The sequence below is a fragment of the Tiliqua scincoides genome, chromosome 9, assembly GCF_035046505.1.
Source record: "Tiliqua scincoides isolate rTilSci1 chromosome 9, rTilSci1.hap2, whole genome shotgun sequence".
In the NCBI taxonomy this organism is placed as follows: Eukaryota; Metazoa; Chordata; class Lepidosauria; order Squamata; family Scincidae; genus Tiliqua; species Tiliqua scincoides.
In genome coordinates, this window is record NC_089829.1 from 47,568,897 (window position 1) to 47,596,076 (window position 27,180).

Sequence of the window (27,180 nt, forward strand, 5' to 3'; positions counted from 1 at the left end):
ACTAGAACAGACAGTGCTGGGGTGAGGTGGGCCAGTTACTCAGTTTGCATTAAAAATGCAAAAGGAACCAAACACACAGAAAAGAATCTGGAAGAAACAAATACATGCACTGCGCCAACTGTCCGTCGACACCTGCGCTGATCCCAGGCCTCTGCTTGAGGCAATGCCAGTGAGGCTGTGACTGGCATTTGTGTTCTTACCATCGTTCTGATTGTTCTTAACTTGAATAAAAAGGTTATATGTATATATACACTATTATTATATTATTACATTTTATATATGATTTCAATATATAAATTACATATTACATGTAACATATTTCATATATTAAAAATTATATATAATTAAAATTTTTATTTATATATATTGTCTACATATGTAATTCTTAATCTATTTATATTTGTAGAATTATAAGGAGTCCAGGCACAGAATTAAAACTCAGTTGTTCTGCAGAAGGATCCATGTCTGCCCGGCGTTGTGTAGACGCAACAGGGAGCACAGCTGCGGACCGGACAGGAAGGAGTTAACAGCCGCTCCCCATTCGATGCTGACACTCAGTGCAGGTTTTCGGACCTCTATGATGGGCGGACACTGGAGGCGCTCTAGCCAAGCGTCTCTATGTTAGAAGGCGTCCTATGCGGGGGCCATGGAAACGGCGAATAAACTTCCGGCTTCAGACCGGAAGTGCAGCTAACGGCAGAGCTGCTGTCGGATGCGACCGCCTGAAAGGAGGTGGGTGGGAAACGAAGGGGGGGCGCGCGCACAAGCCACACCCCCTACGCACACCCTGTTCCCGCCTCTCAACACGGGCCTCTTCTGCGCAGACGCCCAGGCTCCACAGAGGCTGAGACCACGCCCCCTTTATCTGGTTCCTCCGAGGGAGCCGTTGCGGGGGGCGGGGCCCGCTTCCTGAGGGCTCGCGCGGCGTCGCCATGGTGACAGGGAAGCGGCCGTTGAGCGGGCAGGCGGCGGGGTCGGGCGCTGCGGTGAGGGGCTGCGAGGCGCCTCTGGGCGGCTGAAGGGGCTTGTCATAGGCGGGTCTACTCAGAAGTAAGTCCCATTCTAGTCAATGGGGCCGGTGGCGTAGCTGGGGGGCGGAGCACTGAGCCTGGCAGGGAGGCGCGGTGGGCGAGCGGCCCCTCCCTTCGCAGCCATTCCCAGCGGGAGGGGGCAAAACAGAGCCGTACGGGGGGGGGAGGGGGAAGGGAGAAAGCCTACGGCTCCGTTTTGCCCCGCCCGCCAGGAATGGCTCCGAAGGGAGGGGCCGCCCCCCTCAGCTACGCCACCAAATGGGGCTCACTCCCAGGTAAGCATGCACAGGAGAATGTGCAGGACCCAGCGGAAGTGGTGTCATGACTGGAAGTGACACCATCAAGCAGGAATATTTTAACCATCCTAGGCTGCAATCCTGCCCCCACTTACCCAGGAGTAAGCCCCATTGACCATCATTGTTAAAATATACAGAGTAGCTTGTGGAAACTACAGGTCTGTCACATTTCCCCAAACACAGTCACATCCCACGGGAGCATCAAGTCTAATATACAGTATTAGAAATAAAATATTGAAATGAATGGGGACCCACCTGAAATTGGCTCGCGACCCACCTAGTGGGTCCCGACCCAGTTAGAGAAACACTGCTCTAAGGTACAGTCATTTCCAGTCTCCCTTTCATGACCAGAGCACAAATTGACTGTTGATATGAGGATAATGGAAGTCTCCCATGATTACAGACCTCTTATTGGCAGCTTCCTGATTTGTTATCTCAAGGTCTCCTTTAGGTTTTTGATCTGGAGGATGATTGTGTGCCCTTTTAACCCACAGTGATTCTATGGGGGAGTTGGACCCTCCGTCTGCTCTGTTCAACTCTGCCATTCTTCTGACATAGATGGCCACCCCGCCTCCAACACACCCCTCTATAAACTCCTATAGAGGCTATAGCCTGGGATTGCGGTATCCACTGGTTCTTCACGTTCCAGGTTTCTCCAGGTTTCTCTTATGCCCACCATATCAGTGTTTTCCTTAGCCACCCAGGATCGCTTCGCTAAGGTGGGGCGAGGAGGGTGCTTTGTACTTACATTTAACTAGATAGGACTGCTGAAGGATGCGGGGAGCCCTGTGCAGCCATACGTAGCGCTCCCTGAGGGTCAGAAAAAGTTGGCGTAAAGCATTTCCATTTTACCATGCCATAGGGGTAAGATTCCAAGTCATATTTGAGTGCAAATGAGCTTCATAATTATAACAATTAAAAATAACAATTAATGTGAATTATAATTAATAATTATAAGAGCAGGAACAGGTAGAACTTACTGTAACATTTTTGTACTCTGCCTCACTAGGAGTGTTTCAGAATGCACCCACACAATGAAGCATCTGGGTCAGGAGAGGATGTGATAGAGAAGAGCAATGCAGAAGAAGAGATGGACTGCAGACACACAGACACCCTCTCCAACAGTGAGGACAGCTTAAAGAAAGCAGGTATATTTTGCTACGTAAGCTGCACCTCTATTAAAAATTAGCTTTTTTCTCTCCTGCCATGTCGTACATCTCGCCCTGTATTTCCCTCCATATTTTTCCAGCTCCTAAACCACCCCTTTGTAAGTGTGGTGAAACACACAATGGGGACTGGATGTATTAGTTCCTTTTACCTGGCTATAGGGAATGCCTTGCGTTTTTGAATGGATATTGGAATGCTTTACAGTGCGGATGACTAGCTGCTTTCACACTGTTCTATAAGGACTATTTCCAAATGTTCATACAGAAAAAGTATTGCCATTTAAACCCATGGTGATAGTTGGCATTCCAGTGGCTGTTCATTGCCACTAATTTTAGTATGATCCCCACTGGTTTTCATACTATGTTTAGGGGAACCCTGCATTTCTTCCAGAGCTGTTTGGGAGGTCCCAACATTTATCATAAACATTGAGAAAGGTGAACAAAACAACCTTAGAAGATACAGATTTTCTCAAGCAATAAGTAGCTACAGGAAAGTGTCAGGGGTTTTGTGCCAGCTCACAGTTAGTGCAGAGCATCAGTTAATCTGAACAGGCTTGCCTACTATATGAACTGTGCATGCACCCTAAAAAGTGCCCCAGAATCCCCTCCAATACGCTGAGATTTATGTGGAGACTCCATAGCAAATTAGTTGAGATAAAAAAGATTCCATGAAGTTTGGAAAATGTAAAATCTAGGATAGCAGTTTAGTTCTTTCTTAGTCTACCCCATCTGTACTTCCTTTCTCATCACATCCTTTTTGTCATCTATGCATTTTTGACATTTTATCACTGTTTTGCAGCATAACCCCTAGAGTAAGTGTATAGTGGAAGCTCATTTGAAGTACCACTTCTCTGCTGCAAAGATGGTTACAATCCTATTTCAGTGTACATGTGTGCCCCGGTGTCTGCAGGGGGTCCGTTCCATAACCCCTCACAGTTAACTGAAACTGCAGATACCAGGGAATGCCCCCCCCCATCCTCCAGAGGCAAGAGGAACTCCACCCCCCGTCACTTCCAGAGGATCCTCTGAAACCAGCAGAAGTTACAAACGTCTGTCTGCAGCCTCTGCTGGACTCAGACTGAGCCTTACAGTTAAAAAGAAAGTGATTTTTTTTTTAACTGTAAGGCTCAGTTTGAGCCTTGCAGATGCTGCGAACAGACATGTACGGCCTCTGCTGGGTGAGCCCTCTAGAGCAGTGTTTCTCAAACTGTGGGTTGGGACCACTAGGTGGGTCACGAACCAATTTCAGGTGGGTCCCCATTCATTTCAGAGACTAGATAGGTCTAGAAACAGAGAGTGGGTGTCAATAGGCAATTTTCACAATGGAGAGGTGAAAAACGGTGTACCCCAAGGATCTGTCCTGGGACCGGTACTTTTCAACCTCTTCATAAATGACCTGGAGACAGGGTTGAGCAGTGAAGTGGCTAAGTTTGCAGACGACACCAAACTTTTCCGAGTGGTGAAGACCAGAAGTGATTGTGAGGAGCTCCAGAAGGATCTCTCCAGACTGGCAGAATGGGCAGCAAAATGGCAGATGTGCTTCAATGTCAGTAAGTGTAAAGTCATGCACATTGGGGCAAAAAATCAAAACTTCAGATATAGGCTGATGGGTTCTGAGCTGCCTGTGACAGATCAGGAGAGAGATCTTGGGGTGGTGGTGGACAGGTCGATGAAAGTGTCGACCCAATGTGCGGCGGCAGTGAAGAAGGCCAATTCTATGCTTGGGATCATTAGGAAGGGTATTGAGAACAAAACGGCTAGTATTATAATGCCGTTGTACAAATCGATGGTAAGGCCACACCTGGAGTATTGTGTCCAGTTCTGGTCGCCGCATCTCAAAAAAGACATAGTGGAAATGGAAAAGGTGCAAAAGAGAGCGACTAAGATGATTACGGGGCTGGGGCACCTTCCTTATGAGGAAAGGCTACGGCGTTTGGGCCTCTTCAGCCTAGAAAAGAGACGCCTGAGGGGGGACATGATTGAGACATACAAAATTATGCAGGGGATGGACAGAGTGGATAGAGAGATGCTCTTTACACTCTCACTTAACACCAGAACCAGGGGACATCCACTAAAATTGAGTGTTGGGAGAGTTAGAATAGACAAAAGAAAATATTTCTTTACTCAGCGTGTGGTTGGTCTGTGGAACTCCTTGCCACACGATGTGGTGACGGCATCTGGCCTGGACGCCTTTAAAAGGGGATTGGACAAGTTTCTGGAGGAAAAATCCATTACGGGTTACAAGCCATGATGTGTATGCGCAACCTCCTGATTTCAGAAATGGGCTATGTCAGAATGTCATATGCAAGGGAGGGCACCAGGATGAGGTCTCTTGTTATCTGGTGTGCTCCCTGGGGCATTTGGTGGGCCGCTGTGAGATACAGGAAGCTGGACTAGATGGGCCTATGGCCTGATCCAGTGGGGCTGTTCTTATGTTCTTATTTCAATATTTTATTTTTAATATATTAGACTTGATGCTACCATGGTATATAACTGCTTTTGGGGAAATGTTACAGACCTGTACTTTGAACAGGCTACTGTGTATATTCTTTTAACAATGGTAATAAATGTAACTTACTTCTGGGTGGGTAGGATTGCAGCCTAGAATCAGTGGCGTCACTAGGGTTCACGTCACCCGGTGCGGGATGCCAGCGTGTCACCCCCCATGCAGTGGGCGGGGCAGGCCCGTAGCCAAGATTCTAGAGGTGTCAGGGTGACTATTTTTTCAAGGCGAGCAATGATGTCAGGTATCTGTACTGGTGGGAAAAATGAAAGGATATGTCTCGAGAAACATCAAATAACTTTAACTCTCCCAAATTTCATGAAGAGAAATTAATGTGGGTTTTTTTTTAAAGATGCATTCATTAGCTGTAAAGCAATGTAAAAATAATTTGCATAGAATAAATGCATCTCTACATGCAATGCATCTCTACATGCAATGTAAAACGTATTGCCTGTATAGAAATAACATGCAACATATCCTTTCATTTACACACCAGTGCAATACACAGGCCTGCAACCCTGCAAAAGTAAAACATATCACTGTGATGCAGGTAGTATTTACTTTTATTGAAAGTGCCTATTTAATTCCTATAGAGCGCTTATCTAGCACCTTTCTAACACCTACAGTATATAGCACCTATATAATGACTATCTAGTGCCTATGCAACACCTACCTAGAACCTATATAGCTCCTGTCTAGCACCTATATAGCGGCTATCTAGCACCTATCTAACACCTACATAACGCCTATTTAATGCCTATATAGCACCTATTTCACCTGTCTAGCGCCTATATAGTACCTATATAATACCTATCTAGCGTCTAACACCTATCTAACACCTATCTAATGCCTACATAGCGCCTATTTAACACCTTTTTAGGCCTATCTAGCACCTATATAGCACCTATTTAACACCTAGTGCCTATTTAACACCTATCTAGTGCCTATTTCACACCTATATAGTGCCTATCTAACACCTACATAATACCTATCTAACACCTATATAGCACCTAACACCTATATAGCTCCTATCTAACACCTATATAGCATCTATTTAAAACCTACATAGCGCCTGTCTAGCACCTATCTAGTGCCTATCTAACACCTACATAACACCTATTTAACGCCTTTATAGCACCTATTTAGGCCTATCTAGCACCTATCTAGCACCTATTTAACACCTTAGTGCCTGTTTAACACCTATCTAGTGCCTAACACCTACATAACACCTATGTAACACCTATATAGCGCTTATCTAACACCTATATAGCATCTATTTAACACCTTTATAGCACCTGTCTAGCGCCTATCTAGCACCTATATAATGCCTATCTAACACCTACATAATGCCTATTTAACACCTTTATAGCACCTATTTAACACCTATTTAGGCCTATCTAGTACCTATTTGACACCTATACAGCGCCTATATAATGCCTATTTAACACCTATCTAGCATCTATCTAGTGCCTATTTCACACCTATCTAGCACCTATCTAGCACCTACATAACACCTATTTAAAGCCTATATAGCACCTATATAACACCTATATAGCGTCTATTTAACACCTATCTATCACCTAATGCTTATATAGTGCCTATCTAGTACCTATATAACATTTGTTGATGACACATTGCTGATGCATTGGTGCATATTAAAATAAAATTTATTTACTTTACATCAAAGCAAGAGGAAAGATATGCTAGTCAAATACAGTAATGCAGTTGGAACACTAGTTTTTTTTTTACAGTATTCATTACTTTTAAAAAGCAAAGTACAGAAGATTTGAATTTACTGAATCTACCTGGTTGAACTGAATCCTCCCAAGCTTTCTGAGTTGAATCTCCTTAGAACCTTAGATGTTCTCCTTAGATGTTGTCTCAACATCACTTGCGGTGGGTCCTGACAGATTCTCATTCTAAAAAGAGGGTTCTGGTGCTAAATGTGTGAGAACCACTGCTCTAGAGGTGAGGGGGCAGAGGTCCCATCGCCCTTGGAGGGTGTGCGCATGGGGGTGGGGCTGTCCAATCCACAGATACAGGATTTTTTTCAGCATTAAAATTACAGTTGTCTTATTGCTGAAGCTCTGGGTTTTTTCCCCTCAAATATTGTGAGGATGTGTGCTATGTGGAATGGAATGGAAACAGTTGTGCATGTTTCTTGAGGATCTGTCAAGTTGTGATGTGGCACAACTCCCCCCCCCCATCTTTTCCACATTGTTAATGACTCTTTACTGACAGCATCCAGACTCATTTGAGTTGTACCCCTGCAACTGCATGCTTTTTTTCTTCCCTATTGCCATTGTTGTGAATGAAATTCTACCAGAGTTGAGCTTTACCCATCTTTGAGTTCAAAGGTTGAATTGCATTTTGATTCAATTATATATTTTGCTTCTAGTTAACTATCTTATGAGAAATCTGCTTCAACTGAAACTGAAGGCAAAACTATCCCTTAATTATGAAATGTCTGTTGAGCTGCTTTCCATCTCTCTGAATTCTAGAACTGCAATTGTCTGATGGAGAACAAGGGACAAAAACGGAAACTGAGGATATGAGCCAAGAGCAACTAAAGCTGGAAATAGTTGAGAATACTTATAGCAATGGAGAACCAGGTAATCCTACAGACAAATGTCAGCAACAACATCATCCAACTTCAAAACTACAAATTAATGTGTGCCTTACATGGCAATCCTATACCCACAGGATGCCTGCAGCCTGGTTATACTAGTGTAACTGTAGTCTGGATCCTGTACTGGAACCACAAAGCAGGAGGAGCGAAGAAGGGGTTTAAAATCCCCAAGAAGTACAACCCAGTCAGCCACTCCAGACCTGTGATAGGAGGTACCAGCCATGGGGCAGTGCCCTCAAGATGGGCAGGAGCCCATCACTGCAAGGAGCCAGTGCATAGCAATGCAGAGCTGCTGTCATGACATTAACACACCACACGCAGACAACTTGCTTGATACAAGGATGCCATAACACCTCCTACTGTAGGAGCCACAATGGCATAGGCATCAAAGGGGCAGAAGGAGAGAGCAGTCAGGAACCCTAGCGCTTAGTTCAAGTCTCCTTATGCCACTTGCGTAAATACATCATGCCAGGAAATATCTTTTTGGATTGCAATAAATAAGCTAAGGTGGGGTAGATACACAGAATTCAAGCCTTTCCAGAGCAAGCGTTCAGTTTGCTGGGCGAAACCTATCTGCTGGAAATAACATTTTTGCTTGGCAGAACTGGAACAAGTTAGAAGGGGAGTCCGGAGTGCAATACTAGTAGCTCACTACACAGAAGCCTGTGCTTGGCAAGCCAATTCAAGCTGAGAAAAGTTCTATTTTCTGTTACAACTGTTGAAAATATTTTTCCAGTGATATTTTAATATAACTGATGTAAACAGATTTTGATTCCAATTACAAGTTTAAGCATAGTGTCAGACCTACCATATTGTTTAATTGCAGAGTGTTACATTGCAATATGAACAGCATATACACTTGAAATAGTAAACAACTATTCTTGGGTACACTGAAATACACTATGCTATTACTGTACTAAACACCATACAAAAATTAGTTCTTTGAATCCAGCCTGAATTTCAATTACTGTTGTTAAACTTGAATATTTGGATCCATACATTTTAAAGGCTTTGCAATGTGGATTTTTTTTAACATATAATGTTCAAGCACCACAGAAGAAAAACTACTCTGTGACTGGAATGTGTCAACAAAATGGAGAGAAATCAGATAACTGTAAGCAAGAGACAGACTCATCCTGTGAAAAATCAGAATTAAAACGAGGTGGTTTGAGGTAATTTTGTTTCTAGCTTTTTTTACATGTTTAGATAAACAGGCCAAGCAAAATTATTATGAAGATAATGCTGCTGAACTCTTAAACATTGTTGAGAGATTGGGAATGGGTTTACAGGCTCTCTCCTTCTAGGTTAAACATGGTGAAGTGAGATGTTTGTACTGGTGCAAACCATGGTTAACCAGAGTTTTACCAAATTGTAACAAAGATTTGAAGCTGGCCTGTCAGTAGTGAATTCTGATTAATCCTAGATACAGGCATCCCACCACCATATCTGTTCCCTGCCTCACCCCATGGGTATATATACAGAAACTGTGGCTAAAAGGGAATGCCATATAGAGAAGTACAGTACTTCTCTGTGGCCCTGGCACCACCACCTTCATTTCGCTTCTTTACCAGGGGACCAAGCAAGTCTGTTTCTTCCTTTTACTGAATGCTAAAGCAGGAACACAAAAGGCAGGCAAGCTTAATCTGGACACCTTGAAGTAACCTCATCTAGCCGGGTTTCCTAGCTCGATGAGCAGCCCCATAAGTGGACACTGAGATTTGTGGTACTAGTCCTGTTCTCCCTAAAAACAATACTGCATGTTGGTAAACTGACTTCATGGAGATTTTTTTTAATGTACTCTTTTACAAGCATGGAGAACATTCACCAGTACATCTATCCTCCAAATAAGAAGCCAAAAGCAGAAACCAGTTATAAAATAAAACAGGCACAGAATGTTTTCACTTGATTTGTATTGGCCAGGGAAAACAGTTGATGTAGTTTGATAGCAGAGATTGAGACTGTTTACAGTCAACAGTCAACAAAACCTTTATTAGGCATAAACATTTGATGGGTGAAGACTCTGTACAGAAACTGTAGAGAATAGAAACCTAAGCAGTACACAAATGTATGTATATGTGCGCACCTACGTGTACACCCAGATACAAACATACATTACATTATACATACACACATGAATTATTTAGAAGACAGAAAACAATCAGTAACTACAGACATTGCCAAGATGTAATCTACTCAGTGGTTGCTCGGTACAGAAAGCTCGGCTCGATTCAAATTACTCAAATTTAAGAACTGTGCGACTGAGAGGGTTGTATGCTCCACGTCACCTGGCAGAAGGAATTGAATTATAGCAGATTCTATAGCAGAGATTATAGCATTCTCAGAATGCCCTGTTTTAGCATTGAGCAAGGGAGAGAGAAATTGCTGTCTTAGTGCTTGATATCTGGTACAGCGCAACATAATGTGTATGGATGATTCTACTTCGCCTAAATTGCAGCTACATAAACGATCTTCCCAGGAGGCGTTTCTGAATCTGCCAAATAAGTCATTAGAGGGGGTCACATTACAATGTGCCAAGGTAAAGGCCCTTCTCTCCAGGGGGTGCATTAGGAGGGACAGATATTTTGGTTGTTGACCAGCTGTAATTTTAAGTTGAAAATTCAAAGGGGAACATTTTTTCCGTGCTGCGCCTAGAATCTTTTGCCTTTCTATATCATATAGTCTGGTTGTCAAAAGCCTGGTGATAACCTCAGGAGAAGGGGCCCCTTGTAGATCAGTCTCAAGGCCCATCTGTTGAGTTTTTTTTATAAAATAGTACTAGGCAAGGAGTTAACGTTGAATGAGGCTGTTTACAAAAAGCTTTTAAAACATTTGTTACAACTTATGTTTCTCCTGTTAATATTTTAGAATGACTAAAAAGCTACTTAGGGACCTCTGCAAACAGCATAAGTTATACATGACCCCAAGCTTGAATGATACACTCTATCTCCATTACAAAGGTAAGAGCCATCTGTTGCATTGGATATGAAAACTGAGGATGGACAAATGAGATAATCATGTGATGGCTGAAATATAGAAGTGGAAAATCGAGATCAATTTAACCAATTAATTTAAGAAAAGTTCCATATTCAAGTGCACACGTCAGCTCCCCTTGCATTCTTCTGATGTAGAAAGTGTGTCCATCAAACTAGTTTAAAACGAGGTATCCACATATGCGTTTGCCATGGGTGTGTGCCTCTGGGACTCAGATGAGCAGATTCTCAGCAGCATACAGTTCCCCTTCACAGAGTTCTTGCTTGCAGGACTGTTTGGAGAAAATAAGAAACAGCAGAGGCTTTTCCAGGCAGCAGCAGAGATTGTGTTATTTCATTTCCAAAATGCTGTGCAAATGAAAGAAGCCTCTCTTGCAGGCACTCTGCTTATGCCAAATACAGTAGCTAAGGAGAGGTGAAGGGGTTGGTGGCAACAGCGAATGATGCCTTTCTGGTAAGCCAAGTCAACCTCTGGACCCAGCCCCTCTTTAAAGCTGTTTGATGTTTGTGATGCAGATGCTATCTGTCATGGGGAGATTTTGTTTGCATAGTATTCAACCAGCTGTGAAGTTCACCAACAGCTTATGATGTGGTTGCAACTATATAGTTTTTCCACACTGGAGTAAATGTGATTATATGCATCAACACACACACCCCTTCCCAACTACCTTATGGTTTCCAGTTTCTACTGTGGAAGGCTGCAGCTAGTGCATATTCCCGTTTATTCCACTGATCTTTGTAGCTACTCTCCTTCCACACCTGCTGTGGGATAAACACAGAGCAGGAAGGACAGGTGAGCAAGAAGATTCATGGAGGAAGGTTTTTCAGCTGTAGTGTCTGCATTTGTCTCAGTGTTTTTAAAAGTATATGCACCATCTCTGGGTGAGCACTGAGCAGCCCCTACCTGCTACCTTCTGCTGTTGCTATATTCTCTCCTGCATTTCAAAATGGTTACATCAGATAGTATTTGGTATTGTAAAATCTTTCTGGTAATTTTGTTTAAAGCTTCATCTTGGCTTGGTAGCCTCTCCCTTTGCCACTGCTGCTGCCACCTCCTGGCTGGAGAGGAAATCCCGCCCAGGCTAATTCCATTGCTTTCTCTCCTGTCTCTTTCTATTTAACTCCTGCTTGTCCAAAACACAGCTGTGTACAAGTATTTCTTTCACATGCAACCATTTACTGCTCTCCAGAGCAAAGTAACTGAAAGTACATTTTCCTTGCTGTCTATATTTATTAACAAACTTTATTTTTGAAAAGCTCAGTCTTGTGGCTACTGGTAGCCTGAGTTTGAGGCACTTTGATGTTGTTCTGCCGCTCACCCACATAAACCCAAAATCATCAGATGAGCAATTTGAACAACACAGGCTTCGAATCTTTGCTCAGCCGTGAAGCTTACTGGGCGACTCTTGGGCCAGAACTTCTTTCTTGGACTAATTCATCTCACTTGTGAGGAACAAGGGGAAGGAGAGATCCTCTTGTACACCCTGAGGTCAGTGGGGCGGAGTGGAGAATAAGAAAGAAATTACAATTATTTAGGGCCTCATCTGGGGTTTTCCCCCCTCCAGGATTTGATCGTTTGGAGAACCTTGAGGAGTACACAGGTTTGAGGTGCCTCTGGCTGGAATGCAATGGCCTGACAAAGATTGAGAACCTGGATGCACAGACAGAGTTGCGCTGCCTTTATCTGCAGCTCAATTTGATTCATAAAATTGAGAATCTTGAACACTTGCAAAAGCTGGACTCGCTTAATCTCAGCAACAACTACGTCAAGACCATTGAAAATCTGTGTAAGTATCTCCACACTTAGTGAAACAGGATCCATTTCCCAAATATCAGAGGACATGCAGGTGCAATCCTTGCATGCTTATTTAGAAGGGAATAAGTTCAGTGGGACTTACTTCCAGCCAGGTACATATGCTTACATACCGTTCCTATGAAGTCCCATTGAATCCAGTGAACCTTCTGAGTAAACATGCATAGGGCTGTTAGTGGTGTTACTGACAACTCTATGCATTTCTGACACATGTTGAAATGCAGCTATCTCAGTGACAGCAACAAAGGGCCCAATCCTGTCCCGTTTTCCAGTGCTTGTTGCAGCCATGCCAGTGGGGCATGCGCTACATCCTGTGGTGGAGGGAAAGTCACAGAGGCCTCCTCAAGGTAAGATAACATTTATTCTTTTACCTTGGAGCAACAATACGGCAGCACCAGTGCTGCAAAATCGGATAGGATTGGGTCCACACTCACGCAGGGCTGTTGCCTCCTTCCCCTCTGGTCTCACTCCCCATGCCAGCAATGCAGGGCTGTTGTCACTCTTACCTTGCCAAAGCTTTAGGCAACTGCAACTCCCCATGCTGACGTTGTTATACTGGAGATCCCTGCTTCTCTCCACAACTCCAGTGTGGCTTCACCAAGGTTCTACCAGTGCTGGTTTTGTTTCAGGACAACCAGGACACTTCTGGCCAAGTCATTTTCCTCTTCTGACCACAGTGGTCAGACTAGAGAGCACCCTACAGCACAGTTATTTATATATGTTCACGTACGCTATCTGAAATACCACCAGTGGTATGCATACCACGGGCTGAAAAACAGAGCTTTAAAATATCCAAGGAAAATAATGCTACAGTTCCCTTTTGTGACCTATTCACCAACTGTAGGTTTGTTTCCTTAACAACTTGCCTGAATTCCCTTTACTGAAATTGAAACCACCATCTGTTTTGTTGTTGTTGTCCTCAAACATAACCTCTATACTTGCATTTAATTAAGCACCACTGACCATTTTTATAGTGGGGCAGTTTAGATTTAAGACTATACATTCTGTGTGTAAGATTGAACTCTGTAGAAGGGCTTGGAGATATCCTTTAGAGAAACCCATGATTCTGACCACGTGTAATGTTTCCACAATAGCATATTGTTGTGGGAGAATCACCAGTTCTACACACTGATTAGTGTTAGCCAATTAAACCCATATACTCTGACACAAATCACTTTAAAAATGGTGGTGTTTGATCTGTGTTGAAACTGAAATAGTCACAATAAAGGACTTAAAAAAAGAAGACAGCCACATTAAATATTCTTACAAACCTAGCTGTGAATGCCCCCATGCATACATTTTGAAATTCCCCCCTCAGCTGGACTCCAATTGTTTTGCGTTCTTGTAGTACAGTCTTAATGTTCTTGCTTGGACTGGATTTGTACTTTGATCCTAATTGATTTGGCAGTCCCATTCATTCTGCTGGGGAGTTTGCTTAAATTAACTTTCTCTCATCACATTATTGTTGTTCAACAGCTAGCTTGAAAGTTCTGCACACTCTGCAGATTGCTCACAATAAACTACAAACAGTTGAAGACATCCAGCACTTGCAGGAATGCCCAAGTATCAGTGTTCTTGACCTCTCTTACAACAAGCTAAATAATTCAAACATTTTAAATGTCCTGGAGACCATGCCTGATTTGGTAAGTAAAATGTAATTTAGGATAACAATGATATGAGGGGTGGTGAACATTTTTGAATTGACACAGACACTTTGGGACAGCTGTTGGGGGGGCCTCCAAAAGAGAGCAAAATTATTTCCCAAAAGTGAGAGAATGCTTCCCAGTTGCTAAGGAAATCAGACTAACATGCACCACGATTGCCTCAGCAATGGGATATGGAATTCTTCACCACCACCTCACCAATTCCTCAAACTAAGAGTAAAGTAGGAGCTTTGTTTACCTTCAGACATATCATTGCATAGGCAAATCTGATTGGCTTAGTGCAGGGGTGTCCAAAGTTTTTGGCAGGAGGGCCACATCATCTCTCTGACACTGTGTTGGGGGCCAGGGAAAAAAAGAATTAATTTACATTTAAAATTTGAATAAATTTACATAAGTTTACATGAATGTATTAAAGATGAACTTATATGAATGAAAGAAGGTCTTGCAATAGCTCAAGGCCTATAAAAGGCCTTGCACAAAGCAAGGCTGGCCTTTCCTTTGCTGCCGCTACTGCATCACAGATGTGAAACAGCAAGCAGTGGAAGGAGCCCTCATCCCACAGCTTACAGTCATCCCACAGAGGTCAAACAGTCGCCTGCACACTGAGAGCAGTTGCGTCGGACCAGTGTGGGCTCCAGCAAATCTTCAGAGGGCCAGAGGCTCATTGGAGACTGGGGGCTCCCTGAGGGCTGCATTGGGAGTCCTAGAGAGTCACAAGTGGCCCCAGGGCTGGGGTTTGGGCACCCCTGGCTTAGTGGAATTGTGACATCATCACATTCAATATATGATCCTTGACTATCTGAGATCATCAGGATGGATTAGGAGAACCAACAGCAAGTGCTGCTAATAGCAGCAAAAAAGTCCACAGGAGTATTCTTCCCTCCCAAAGTCACAATTAAGGTGATGCTTGTTAGCAAGAAGCTGCAAGCCAGCCCTCACCCAGTGTCTTGTCCTAGAGATAGCTGGGGCTCAAGAGTCAGTCTGCAACAATACCTCAGAGCCAGGGCAACCTACAGTCAAAGTGCCTTTGGTCTCTTATTTCTCCAGTACTGTCCAGCTCACTATGGTAAAGGGTGGAGGGATAGACTAGGGTGGTGGGTGACTAGGCAGTGAAAGTGGAAAGTTACTGGACCCATGTCTCCTTAGCTTTGCTAGCCACACCTATGAGTTGAAATGCATAAAAAGCTAGCTGCGTGCATCTAGCTACACTTGCACATGATTCGAGGCAACTGGCTACCTTGCTTTGGTACTAGCAATAAACAAGCTGTTTTCTGCTATACCTTGTGTTAAATTGGGATGTAGTACTTCGGGTAACGGACCTCACGCTGCCTTTGTGGGTTCAAGGGCAACAATGCCCTGGGTTCAGCTCTGGCTAAAGCCCAGGGTGCAAGCAGCAGGCTTAAACAGAGCAATGGTAACAGTTGAGCAGCCAAGCCTGGACTCAGACACATCTACAACCCCACCTGTACTCCCTAAGATACATCTGTAAATATAGCTGTTTTATTTTAGGAATTTAAATATGTTAAATTCCTGTTTAAATAACAGTGAAGGATAGGCACTTAGAAGCAACAAGAATATAAGAACACAGACAATATTCAACAGCATAAAAACAATGAAATCTAACTCTTAAACAATCTCTAACCAAAGTATAGCTCACATCTCCTGGACAGGTCTTTCAGCCTTTGCAGTTAGCATAGCAAGCATCCATGTTGAGAAGAGGTGGCAAAAGGCAAACTTTCAGCAAAATGGTAGCTCTTTATACCAATCAGTAGCTCATCAACTAATCAGAAGTTTAAACTTGCCAAATCTTCCCATAGGATACTGACCCCTAGCAACTTGCTCATGGCGTATTCCCCTCCCTCACACTGCCTGAGCCCACAGCTTTAGTGCATCAAGTAATCAAGATTCTAGGAACACTGGCATGGATTAGAACAACCAAATTTTGGCTAAAAATTCTCTGTAATACTGATCCTAACACTCTCCTATATCACCTCCTTGATGACCCATACTTCTCAGATAAACCTTGGAGCACAAAAATAAAGCAACTGGGAGTTGAGCCTGACCTCCTTGGCCATTTGTCCCAAGATGAGGCATTTAGGCTCATCAAAGGGAGACTTTTGGATACCTATACTTCTAATATCCTACTTGCTGTTAATAAAACCTGTTCACCAGCACATTATCACCTACCGGTCAAAGTGGGGCAAATTCCCAATTATTTTTACATTTTGGAATGCCCAAAAATTAGAAGGGCCTTTTCTATGGCCCGTTGCAACTCTATTCCATCCGCTGTTCTTTGGGGTAGATTTCAAGGTATTCCTCTTCAGGAAAGAATCTGTCCTTGCCCCCAGCGAGTTGCAGAAACGTTAGATCACCTCCTTTATCATTGCCCGCTCCATAGTGTGGCTAGGGGAAAATGCTTAGTTCTCCAATCCTATCTTAACTCCTCTTTTGAGGTCTCTGTTATATTGCAATCTTTATTAGCCTCCACTGACCCTAACACCATTTTCCAGATAGCTACATTTATTTCACAAATAGTGGCGTCCAACTTGAAGCGTGTCCCTACTCCCTGAAGTCCGTGTTTTATAATTGTCAATTTTAGTTTGGTATGCTATGGTTCTCTAGTCAGCTCTTTCAAGTTTTGTTTGTTTGTTTTTTTCTTGTATATGTAAGTGTGTATGTATTGTAACGGTATGCCAATAAAGGTACTGAAACTGAAGTAATCAAGATGTCCTTGGCCAATTAGACAACTATGTGAGAAGGAGTCTAATCTGGTATGGCCATTACCACATTCCCCTGAACAAAGTCTTTCTCAGCACACTTAATGAGGCACTTTCCCACTGTACCCCCCATCAAATCCAAAGTGGCTACAGACAGAGGCCTACTTTACTCTTTCTTAACTTAGCCATTTCTGTCACACTGTTAGTCTTGCCTGTCATTAGTATCTCTAGAGGAATTTTACTTCTTTAGCTGATACCATCTGTGACAGGAGCATGTATTTGACATGCTCACATTAAGGAACTCATACAGAGTATCATAATTATACTGTTGGGTAATATGTGGATTTGCAAACTTTAGACCATTGAAATGTAGTTTACCATCACATATTCACACTGGAACTGAAAAAGCCTGGTGTCTTCACCAGATGAGACATGAGTTTCTCTCATAGAATAAAACTTGTAAAAACCGCATTTGAAGAAAGGGGCTGCCTATGTAAACCGCCTTGAATTAGTCTGAGGAGAAATCTGACGACCAAGAAAGGCGGTATACAGGTCCAGCCTATTTATACACTGATTTTTTATCCATTGATTTGACTCAACATGAATGGCCACTGCAAATGAGAAGGAATGTGCTGATCCCTGGAGAAGGGGAAAAATGCATACCTTTAAAATCAGTTTTAAAAACTGAACAGTCCTTTAACAACAGCCTCCTTAATGAGGGGGGGCAGCTGGCTGACAATCCATCAATCCTCCTCTCTCCAGGTGACCCTTCCCTGCCCCCTGAGCAAGTGAAAGAAAGATGATCGCTTTGCATTGGTGAAGGGAGGGGCTGAGTGAAGCCCTTGGAGGTCGACTGATTGATGGATTGTCTTAATGACTTCTTAGAGTCAAAAGGTCAGCAAGGCTGTTTTTAAATCACCAGAGCAAAGAAACTTTGTTTTTTAAATTGATTTGCTATAGTGCATTTGAGACTGAAGGTTGCCACCCATTTTGTGAGTGCTTGGAGCAGAACCCATGCGAATAATTAGTCTCAACTTCTATAAATACCTGTTATGATGTATGCCCCAGGCCTATAGGAATTTACAGGCTGGATAGGGCAAGGCTAGGCCCTGATGTCTTGTCCTGCGTACATGCACTATAGCCCTGCTGCATCATGGGATTGGCTGATGCAACAGGGCACAGCAGGGATGATGCAATAGCCTGCAATACCCTGTCACAAGACCATGAGTCATACTGTAATGAGTCATCATACCCTGCTTCCCATTGGCCAGTGCCAGTATATATTGCAGCTTGTGCAAGCTGCTGTGGGAGATGTTATGGTGTCTGTGGGAAGCTACGGCGGTGGAGTTGGTGATTGTGGAAAGTGCTCTTTGCTTTGCTGCCTTTACACTGTGAATATTGTACATAACTTCAGTAAAAGGACATCTGGTGGTGGAGCACTGCCATGTCTGTGCCTCGTTATTCCCAGGAGTATCTGCCTGACCTTGGGTCTCTGGAACTGCGGTGCCGGCTGCGTACTCAACAATACTTGTATTATTATTATTTATTATTATTATTATTTATTGTCAGCCTGCCTTGATTCTCTGTGACTCAAGTGTAAGAGTCTTTGAGAAAGGCAGTATAGAAATGCTGTAGTAATAACAATTGAAAAAAGACTGGTCCCTGCTCTTATGAGCTACAATCTTAAGGCTGGAATCCTAAACACATGTACTGAGGATACAGGCTGCAGTTCTATATATACTTTCCTGAGAGTAAGCACAAATGGGACTTACTTCTGAGTAAACATCCAAGGCTTGTGCAGCAGGCCCCATTGGACACAGTCAGTCCACGTAAGCATGCATGGGCTTGCACTTCACATTTCAAAAAACGTACTCCTAACAAAGGTTGCCACTTCTTTCATTAAGAGGGCTTTTGAAGCAGCTGAAAGCACAAGCAGTAGGGCTTTGGACTGAAAGCTTATGCAGTGCTGATTCCTGAATAGAGAACATTCTGTTAATTTATTCAAACACCATTTTGTTCTAGGTAGCATTTGCACATCATTTGAAATTTCTACCATCTCTCTTTTCAAGTAAAACTGCAGTCAGTTCTCTTTATATGCAAATTCACTATCTGCAAATTCACTTACTTGCAAGGGATAGAATTGCCACTTACCTCTTGTTATCTGTGAATACTGTGCAGGTACACTTGGGGTGGGGGAGGGGGCTTGACACAACTATGGCCAGGTAAGCAGAGGTGAGAGAAGCTGCAGGAGGAGAATGAGAAGAGACAGTGGCCTTCTCACAAGCAGAAGGTAGCACTGGTGCTGTGCAGGCGGGGAGAGGAAGACACACCTATACAGTATAGAGCCCATGGGGCAGGGGATTGCAGTACTTATGTCCTGTCAATGATACTCCTCTTTTTTTAGAAAGTTATCTGGATTAGGTCAATTTTCTGCATCAAACAGGCATTGGTATTGGCCCATGGAGAATTTGTGTCCACTTCCAGACTTGCCCCACCATCTTGGGCACCATTTCAGGGACTCCAGCTGAACCTTCACACCCCTGGTGATGATGAGAGGTCTCTGGAAGGCTACCTGAAGGCTGATCTGGGGCTGGGGCAAGTCCAGGGAAGGAGCCAATAAATAGGTGGTGGAGGAGGGTGAAGTAACCCGCTTCTCACTGCTGAACTCTGAGGCCTTGTTGGTGGGTCACCAACCTTCAACAAGTCAAGGTATAGCCAGCATGGAGAAGGAAGCATCAGTTGTTGGAGATGTTGATGAGCCCTAGCTTTCACCCAATCCCATAGACTTCAAGTTAAGATTCAGATTCATAGAGCGTATGGTTTCTCCTGGAACCTAACCCCATTTTTCCCATAGGCTCCATTATTCTGTATCCACTGATTCAATTTTCCAGGAACCTAAAACTAGTAGATAACAAGAACTGACTGTACTTTGCTTCCTTTTGCAGCGTGTGTTGAACTTAACAGGAAATGAAGTAATTAAGATGATTACTAATTATAGGAGAACAGTTACCATTCGATTAAAACACCTGACGTATTTGGATGACAGACCAGTTTTTCCAAAGGACAGGTAGAACTGGGGCAGAGCGTGGGAGCGACCTATCTGTCCTTGTAAAATCTGATATATTGGCAATGAGCCCATCAGAGCTAGCTATATCACCTGTGAAACTGGAGTATTAACTTTTTAATTATAAACAATAATAGTTATTATGAACCCTTCATGGTGTCAACAAACAGAATGCCTGAAATGCATTAAAATCCTGAAATGGGGCCGGTTTGAACATGGCAAGCAATCCTATAGCCAAGCAGTCACCCCTGGACTGGGCTCATAGAGGTACACAATTTACCTCCATAGAGATAATGTATCCTTCGATCCCATTGTGGTGCCATATGTACCCTACCCACAGAGAGGTCTTAATTTACACAAATGACACTTCTCTGCTGGTACTACCAGGCAGTGAGCATAACAGAGCCCTGCAGACTTCCAGAGTGTAGGAAATGCCAAATGTATGAAGCAGCTCTCTGTATGGAAATAGAAATCAGCAGAACATATTTCCAATTATTTGATTAAAACCTGCCTGCTTCCTTTCAGAGCCTGTGCAGAAGCCTGGGCTAAGGGTGGCCGTGAGGCTGAGAAAAACGAAAGGGACATGTGGGAATCCAGAGAGAGAAAGAAGATCCAAGATAGTATTGATGCTCTGAGTGCAATCCGGCAAAGAGCAGAAGAGAAGAAAAGACAGCAGAGAATGGAACAAAGAGATGGAACCTCTACTGGCCAGCAAGCAGGTTTGTGGTGAAGCTGCTGAGCAGACATTCCATATCACAAGCTCAGTTTGGAGTAAAGAAAAGCTTCAGGTCAAAGTAATATTGACACTAACATTTCTTATCCAACTGTCTCTAAGACCCAACAGGTTACAAATTAATGAAATCCAAACTATGCCAAACAATTATCACAAAAAGATGATAAAAACAGAGTAACTTAAAAGCAATCTTACCACATGCTTTCCAAAATGGGAAAAATTCCATAGATTTTTGCAAACCTCCCCTTCTGCCATTTCTTGTCCAGTGCATGGCTTTGCCTCTCGTACTAAGCTCCACCTGGCAGTGTCTAAGAGCAAATCAACATGACGTGCAGTGATGACATGACATCACTGCTGAACGTCCAGCCCCCTTCCAGTCAGCAGATAAATATAGTTTGAATCCTAGGGGTGACCTTCTGTCTCATCATCTTAGTATGTTTTAGGGATTCGTACGAACACACATTTGTAATTTATTATTACGTAAGTTAATTTGGTAGGAGGGATTTTACATTCTATTTGTTATTCTGCTGCATTACTTCTTGAAGCAAGGGGGAGGCTTCAACCACTGAAGGGGACCAAAGGGGTCATTTGCATAGCCCTACCCCTGAAGCACATGGGTGGAGTGACCCATTCCTAGAGAATCTCCATCCTAGAGAGAATGAACAGTTACAATAAGTAGGACATTTCTACCTTTATTCTTGCATTCATTACATTTGTATCATTGAGGCCCAGTTTCTTCAATACTTGAAGTACTTTGGAGTGACTTTTGCCACGCAGAAGAGTGTGATCAGTTTGTTTACACCTTCCAAATGGCAGATTTTAGCCTGTTCTGGTTCAAATAACCAGCAGCTAGTCTTTCACAGGCTCAAAACATGGACTGGGAGAACAAGCATTTCTCCGTTTTGTGTATCTTGACAAAACAGGGCTGCTGAATGTGAAAACAAGAATTAGTACTCTTGAAGGGTATACACATTACATTAATTTATGCTGGTTATGGGGCTGTTGTAGGGGCAATTCCAACTGCAAGCAACAATACTGTGGCAGATAATACCGTGGAGGCTTCAGGTACTTCAGAAGAGTTGGGGACAAAGCAAAAGATAGAACAATTTGTAGATGAAAGCATGAATGCCCTGCAGGAAATTCTGGCTACAACCACAAGTTCAGACCAGCCGGATAGTCCCAAGAACAGTACTCATCAGATGGTACAAGAAGCAATCGTGGACACTTGTTTGAACATTAGACCTACTGAAGAAGGTAATGGCATCATACCTGAAATGGCATCATACGTCCAGGCATCCTGAAAAATAACGAAGCCTTTAGAGAAACAGAATAATTATTTTGCTCCCAATTTTACTGGTACTGGTGGCCAAACTGCTAGTTACCTAAGCAAATGCAGACTTCCTACATTTGCCAAGGTAGCATTTGTAAGATAAAATTGATGGTCTAGGACTCTAGGTGTATGTGCACACTTGCCTTTTCCCATGCCCATGGATTAGCTCCTGCATGTCACAACTCGATTGCATTTCTCCCAATGGGACTTCTCATCATAGAGCTATGTGGCATTTCAGTAGAGAGTCAAGAGGTAGAAAATGACACACACATCTGTCAGTTTTTCTGAGAGGAAGTTTGCCTTGCAATGTTCTACACAGAGGGGGTGAATGTGAAACATAGCTGGCTTCACTTTTCACCAGCTTCTGTGTCCTAATTTTCAGGACATGAACTAAAGTAATATCTAAGAGTGAGAGTTCCAGCTCAGCCATGAATGCCTGAAGCAGCCTGGCCCCTGCCCATCTTTATGGATAATACTAGCCTACCTTACAGGCTTTGCTTTTGTAAAGATGACCAAAAATGTCAATGAATCACTTTGAACATCCTGAAGCGTGAACATCCTGAACACAAGTGTGTTATCAAAGCAAAACAGCAGCCTCTCTTATTATGGTTAAATGTGCTTTTAAAAAGGAAACAGCCCCAGTCAGAAGTTCCTCTGAATTACTACAATTTCTTGCATTAATATGAGGGGAAAGTGTCAGGCCCTGTATGAATGTGGCAGAAGAATGACATGTAGTGGTGTCAGGAGTCCATAGCTCTTCTATTATTATTATTATTATTCACATTTTTATACCGCCCTTCCTCCAAAGAGCTCAGGGTGGTGCACACAGCTGCTTCCCTCCTTTCATCCTCACAACAACCCTGTGAGGTAGGTGAGGCTGAGAGAAAGTGACTGGCCCAAGGTAACCCATGAAGCTTCATGGCTGAGGGGGTTTCAAACCTGGATCTTCCAGGTCTGAGTCCACCTCCCAAACCACTATACTGTCCTGGCTCTCAGTAATTGTACTTCTACTTCCACACCATTGTATCTAACACTGCTAAGCATTTTATCTCCTTTCTTTAGAGGTGCCAGTAGCCAAGATGGCTACACCAGGACCATTGCTTACTGAGCTTGCCAGCTCTGAAGGCATTGAGCAGATTAAGTTGGATGTACCGGAGAAGCTTTTCCTTCATGTATGTACTGAGATTGTGGAGCAGGAAAGATGGGTTTCATCCCCGGGTGTGTGCCCCTTGTCCCACAGAGTGAAACTGAATGGGTATCATCCCACATTAGGGCTTTTTAAAGTCACATTCCCACAAACTTTTCTTTAATGTTTAAGTCACTATTTTCAGTAAATGTCTGCACACTTTTAATTTTTAGGAACTGCCTGATTTGGAAGATATAGATAGCAATGACATTTCACTAGATGAGAAGAGCTTTACTAAAAAGGTGAGTTTTCCTCTCATCAGTTATTTTCATCACATTGATAATCCTAGGTCTATAGAGTTAAATTTACATTTATACCTAACAGAGCTTTTGGAGGCAAAGATCCCCTTGAAACATTAACATTGGCTAGTAACACTGAAGTTGCATATACCAGCAATTCCCAAACTTTCCAGAAGTTTAGGAACTGCTGTAAATCTTTGTGGGGGAGGGGCAAAGGCAGCAGCGCATTCACTAGAATTGTGCCACTGCCAGGAACAAAAGGTGTTTTTTTTTTGGTACTTACCAGTGGCAGTACTGGCCTCCCAGGGGGAGGGTGCAGCAAACCTGTGGAAGCCTCTTTAGGACTCCCAGTTTCTAAAAATAGCAATTGCAACTCACTTCTGTCACAACGGTCCAATTTGGAAACCTCTGGCTTATACCTTTCTTAGCTATCTGACACTTTTTAAAGGACTTCCCCATATGATTAGAATGCATTGTAATCTTGGGAAAAGCAATCTCACAGAGGCTTCTGGCCTATGGTGAGTTGATTGTGTACACCATACCCTGAAAGTACTCATTTTCTAGCAGTTTCTCCATGGTATGCCAAAAGGTGAGTTACATTCATTTGCTCCCAACACACTCAGATAATCCACCTCTTTCCCTGCAGGAGGGAATGCACATGCAGCCTCTCACAGGTATGTTGACATACATGCACCTTCTCTCAGATCCAATTCCAACGTGTAGTAACATTATGCAGCCACTTGAGAATTCAGGGAGAGAAAAATCAGACATCTGAATACTCCTTTCTATGGCCGGAACACCCTGTACATTTAAAACTAACACATTGGGGAAGGAGTCTGGGCTGAAAACAGTTTTCCTGACATGCTTTCTTCTCACATGCACAGACATTTTAATATGCAAATGTATACATGCATTCTAAAACAGTCCATTTTACTCTAAAAAGTGCTTAAACTTGGTAGGATCTTACTTGTGTTTTCTGGGAAGCCAAGAGCTTATGAAGGGCAAGGCCAGAGCATCAAGGCCATTTCTGTGGAAACCTTCTCTGGTATCTTTGGATGGGTCACTGGCCGTTTTCCCTTAATAGGAGATCTCGCCTCCAAAGATTGAAGTGATTTCTGAAGCAAGCAATAACACAGTCTACGTAGAGGAGGGGAACCGTTCAGCTACTGCAGAAGTGGAGGAGATCCCCACCACCATTTTCTCAAACATATCCAAGATATCAGAAGGCGATTCAGCCAGAAGGACCCTTGCAGCAGACCTTCTAGCACACAAGGAAGTCTTGGGAACCAAAGTACAACAAACCAAGCCTTTGATTGAAGAAATCATGCCAGAACCTTTGGATTTGTCACTGCATCCCACAGCATACAATGATGCAGATGAATCACCTCCAGAGGCCGTGGGCAGTGGAGTGTCCCATGGTATAGTCCCCACCTATTCAAATCCACACATGCAAAGCAAAGACATGGTGTGCAGATGTGCATTGTAATGAAAGGACAAACCCTATTGGGTTGTGTTCCTGGTCCATTTCAGCTCCCACAACCCTGTTTCAACCCACCCCTTTGCGCTTGGAAGTCACTTAACAGCGTCACCTCTTTCCAGGACCGCCTGTTTCCCTGGTGCTGGCTTATTAGCACAACTTAGCCCAACAGAAACCATAAACCCCTTTTCTTTAGGAGACTCCTGCAGTTCAAATAGGTAGCGCCCAATTGGGATGAGCTTCTGTGTATTTTGAAACCGAGGGAGCACTCACTGGGCGCACATCTTCCTGCTAAGATGTGGCCTGCAGGAACATATCAAGGAGCCACAGCACTTGAATCCCACATCTACTGGTCTGAACTATCTGGTCATTTATCCACATAAAATTTGGTAGTGACCACATGATTCAGACCAGCATGGATTTTACATGCATTAGGTCCTATGTATACATTAGGGCGAGTACACAGACATTCAGAAGGCCTGGAAATGGAACAGACATACTCAAAGATTGTGGGACCAATTTCCCTACAGTACTTTTACAAAGACATTAGCCTAAACAGGAACAACATTCACACAAGATAAAGTAACAGCACACTTGAACCTTTCTTGCAGAATCTTGATTGTGTGCAGTTAAGAGCTTCAGAGAGTTCATCAAATTGTCTTGCCCCAAGTTTCACGTCCAGCCAATTTAGTAGCTTTGCCTTGCCACAGGTTTCAGGTATAGTCAATTTAGGGGCAAATTGTCCTGAAACCCAATAGCCGCTAACAAGCAGAGAAGTACATCTTATCCTATTTGTTAAGTCCCCCATTCCGCTATGGATTGTGTGTCAATTTCTTTTTCTCCCCTACTGATTGTCTTGAAAGAGACTTTTTCTTTCCCTTTCTCCCTGAAGAAACAGCTGTCTTCAGTAGATTCATGTTTTGAAAAAGCAGCTTCATTCTTCTTAAACAAGCTAACAGTACTTTAATCTCTTAACAGAGAACATCTCTGAAGTGGAGAACAAGCAGCATGGAATGGAAAACTTAAGATCTTGTCTCATGCCAGGAAATGGTGAAGATGCAGCATGTGGTTTGGACTAAACTATGAACATCATTTTGTGTCTTGAGTCACATAACAGTGTCAGATGGTCTAGGTTAGCAGTGTTGTTTTTAGCAGCTGTGTGTGATTACGATCATGCTGCTTTGAGCAATGCCACAGCAGAACTTGCCATGAGGGTTTTGTGTCAGACACTGGCAGCACCCTCACAATATTCAAGTGAAGGCTCCACACCTCCCATCCAGAAGCCAGCATTTCAAGTTCAAACATAGTTTCTTACATCTATGTAAGAAAGACATCTTACATCTTTGTAGAAGTGACATGACTACCAGCACAGGCCAGCTTGAGTAAAGCATGTTTTAGGTGCCATTGGTTGCAAGGGGAGAGTTTAGCACCTGCCAGGGTGACAAGATACAATGGAGGACAGAGTGCCTATACCTTTAACCACTGTCCAGAAGAGGGAATTTTGGCAGGTGCAGTTTTTAAAAACCTTCCCTGTTGAGCTGCACCTGCCAGCATTTCCTCTTCTAGACAGAGGTTAAAGGTATAGGCACTCTGTCCTCCATTGTAATTGGTCACCCTGGTATTTGCTCAACTCTCTCCCAACTCAGACCAATGGAATTTAAGCTTTTCTTTGGTTGGAACATTACAAACACAGAGCACATGACCTTGTTTTTACTTTGTTTCAATTCTATGTTTGCTTTTAGTTTAAGTAAAAGTTTTTGTTCCCAGACTCTTGCCTCATTCGTTTATCTTGCTTGTGAGGAATATATTGACCTTTTATGTATCAAGATGAACTTTCACCATCCTGGCAATTCAGGGTGGTGAGTTCCTGGACAGATGCAGCTGGAGACAAAGGGGAAAGGAGGAGCAGAGGTTGTCAACCTGGGTCCTGAGCCCCTGCAGAGCATGTGTGGCTAAGCTAGTGTTCATCTCCTCTAGCAACATAACAGGCTGTAGGTCATAGCCTGTCTGGCTATGAATTGCCTGTGAATTGGCAAGCACTTAAAACTGAGTCTATTTCCACTGGTATGTACCTTTGTCAATGAAAACTGTCAACATGCCCTAAATGAGGTCCTCCAATGCCCCAACCTTATACATATGCATTTCCGTAAAAGCAACGTGTCAGATGTAGCTACAGCGGCTTCTTGCCGAAGGTAAGTGGGACTGATCCTCAAACAAATGCCTACTATGAATCCCCAAGAAGATTTTAAGAGTACTGTGCACAAGGGGAAGAGTGGCATGCAAGGGTGTGGCCGCCACCAACACCAACACCACGACCATGGATTCAGCTACCTTAAAGGACT

General features: G+C 43.3%; 1 protein-coding gene across 3 annotated transcripts; it reads left to right on the top strand.

The window, feature by feature from the left end:
• Positions 1-649: 649 nt before the first annotated feature.
• Positions 650-26,287, top strand: DNAAF1 (dynein axonemal assembly factor 1). 3 transcript variants are annotated; one of them, XM_066637546.1, is made up of 14 exons: positions 650-732; positions 2,337-2,475; positions 7,498-7,608; positions 8,674-8,797; positions 10,491-10,582; positions 12,181-12,402; positions 13,905-14,071; positions 19,755-19,876; positions 20,399-20,592; positions 21,615-21,860; positions 22,999-23,108; positions 23,296-23,364; positions 24,446-24,779; positions 25,817-26,287. In XM_066637546.1, the coding sequence occupies exons 2-14, from the start codon at positions 2,349-2,351 to the stop codon at positions 25,915-25,917; spliced, it is 2,019 nt and encodes a 672-aa protein (XP_066493643.1). In that variant the 5' UTR covers positions 650-732; positions 2,337-2,348; the 3' UTR covers positions 25,918-26,287. The 3 variants fall into 3 exon arrangements, with proteins under 3 accessions (XP_066493643.1, XP_066493642.1, XP_066493644.1); XM_066637545.1 differs by lacking the exon at positions 650-732 and adding an exon at positions 922-986; XM_066637547.1 differs by lacking the exons at positions 650-732; positions 24,446-24,779 and adding an exon at positions 922-986.
• The last annotated feature ends 893 nt before the right edge of the window (positions 26,288-27,180 follow it).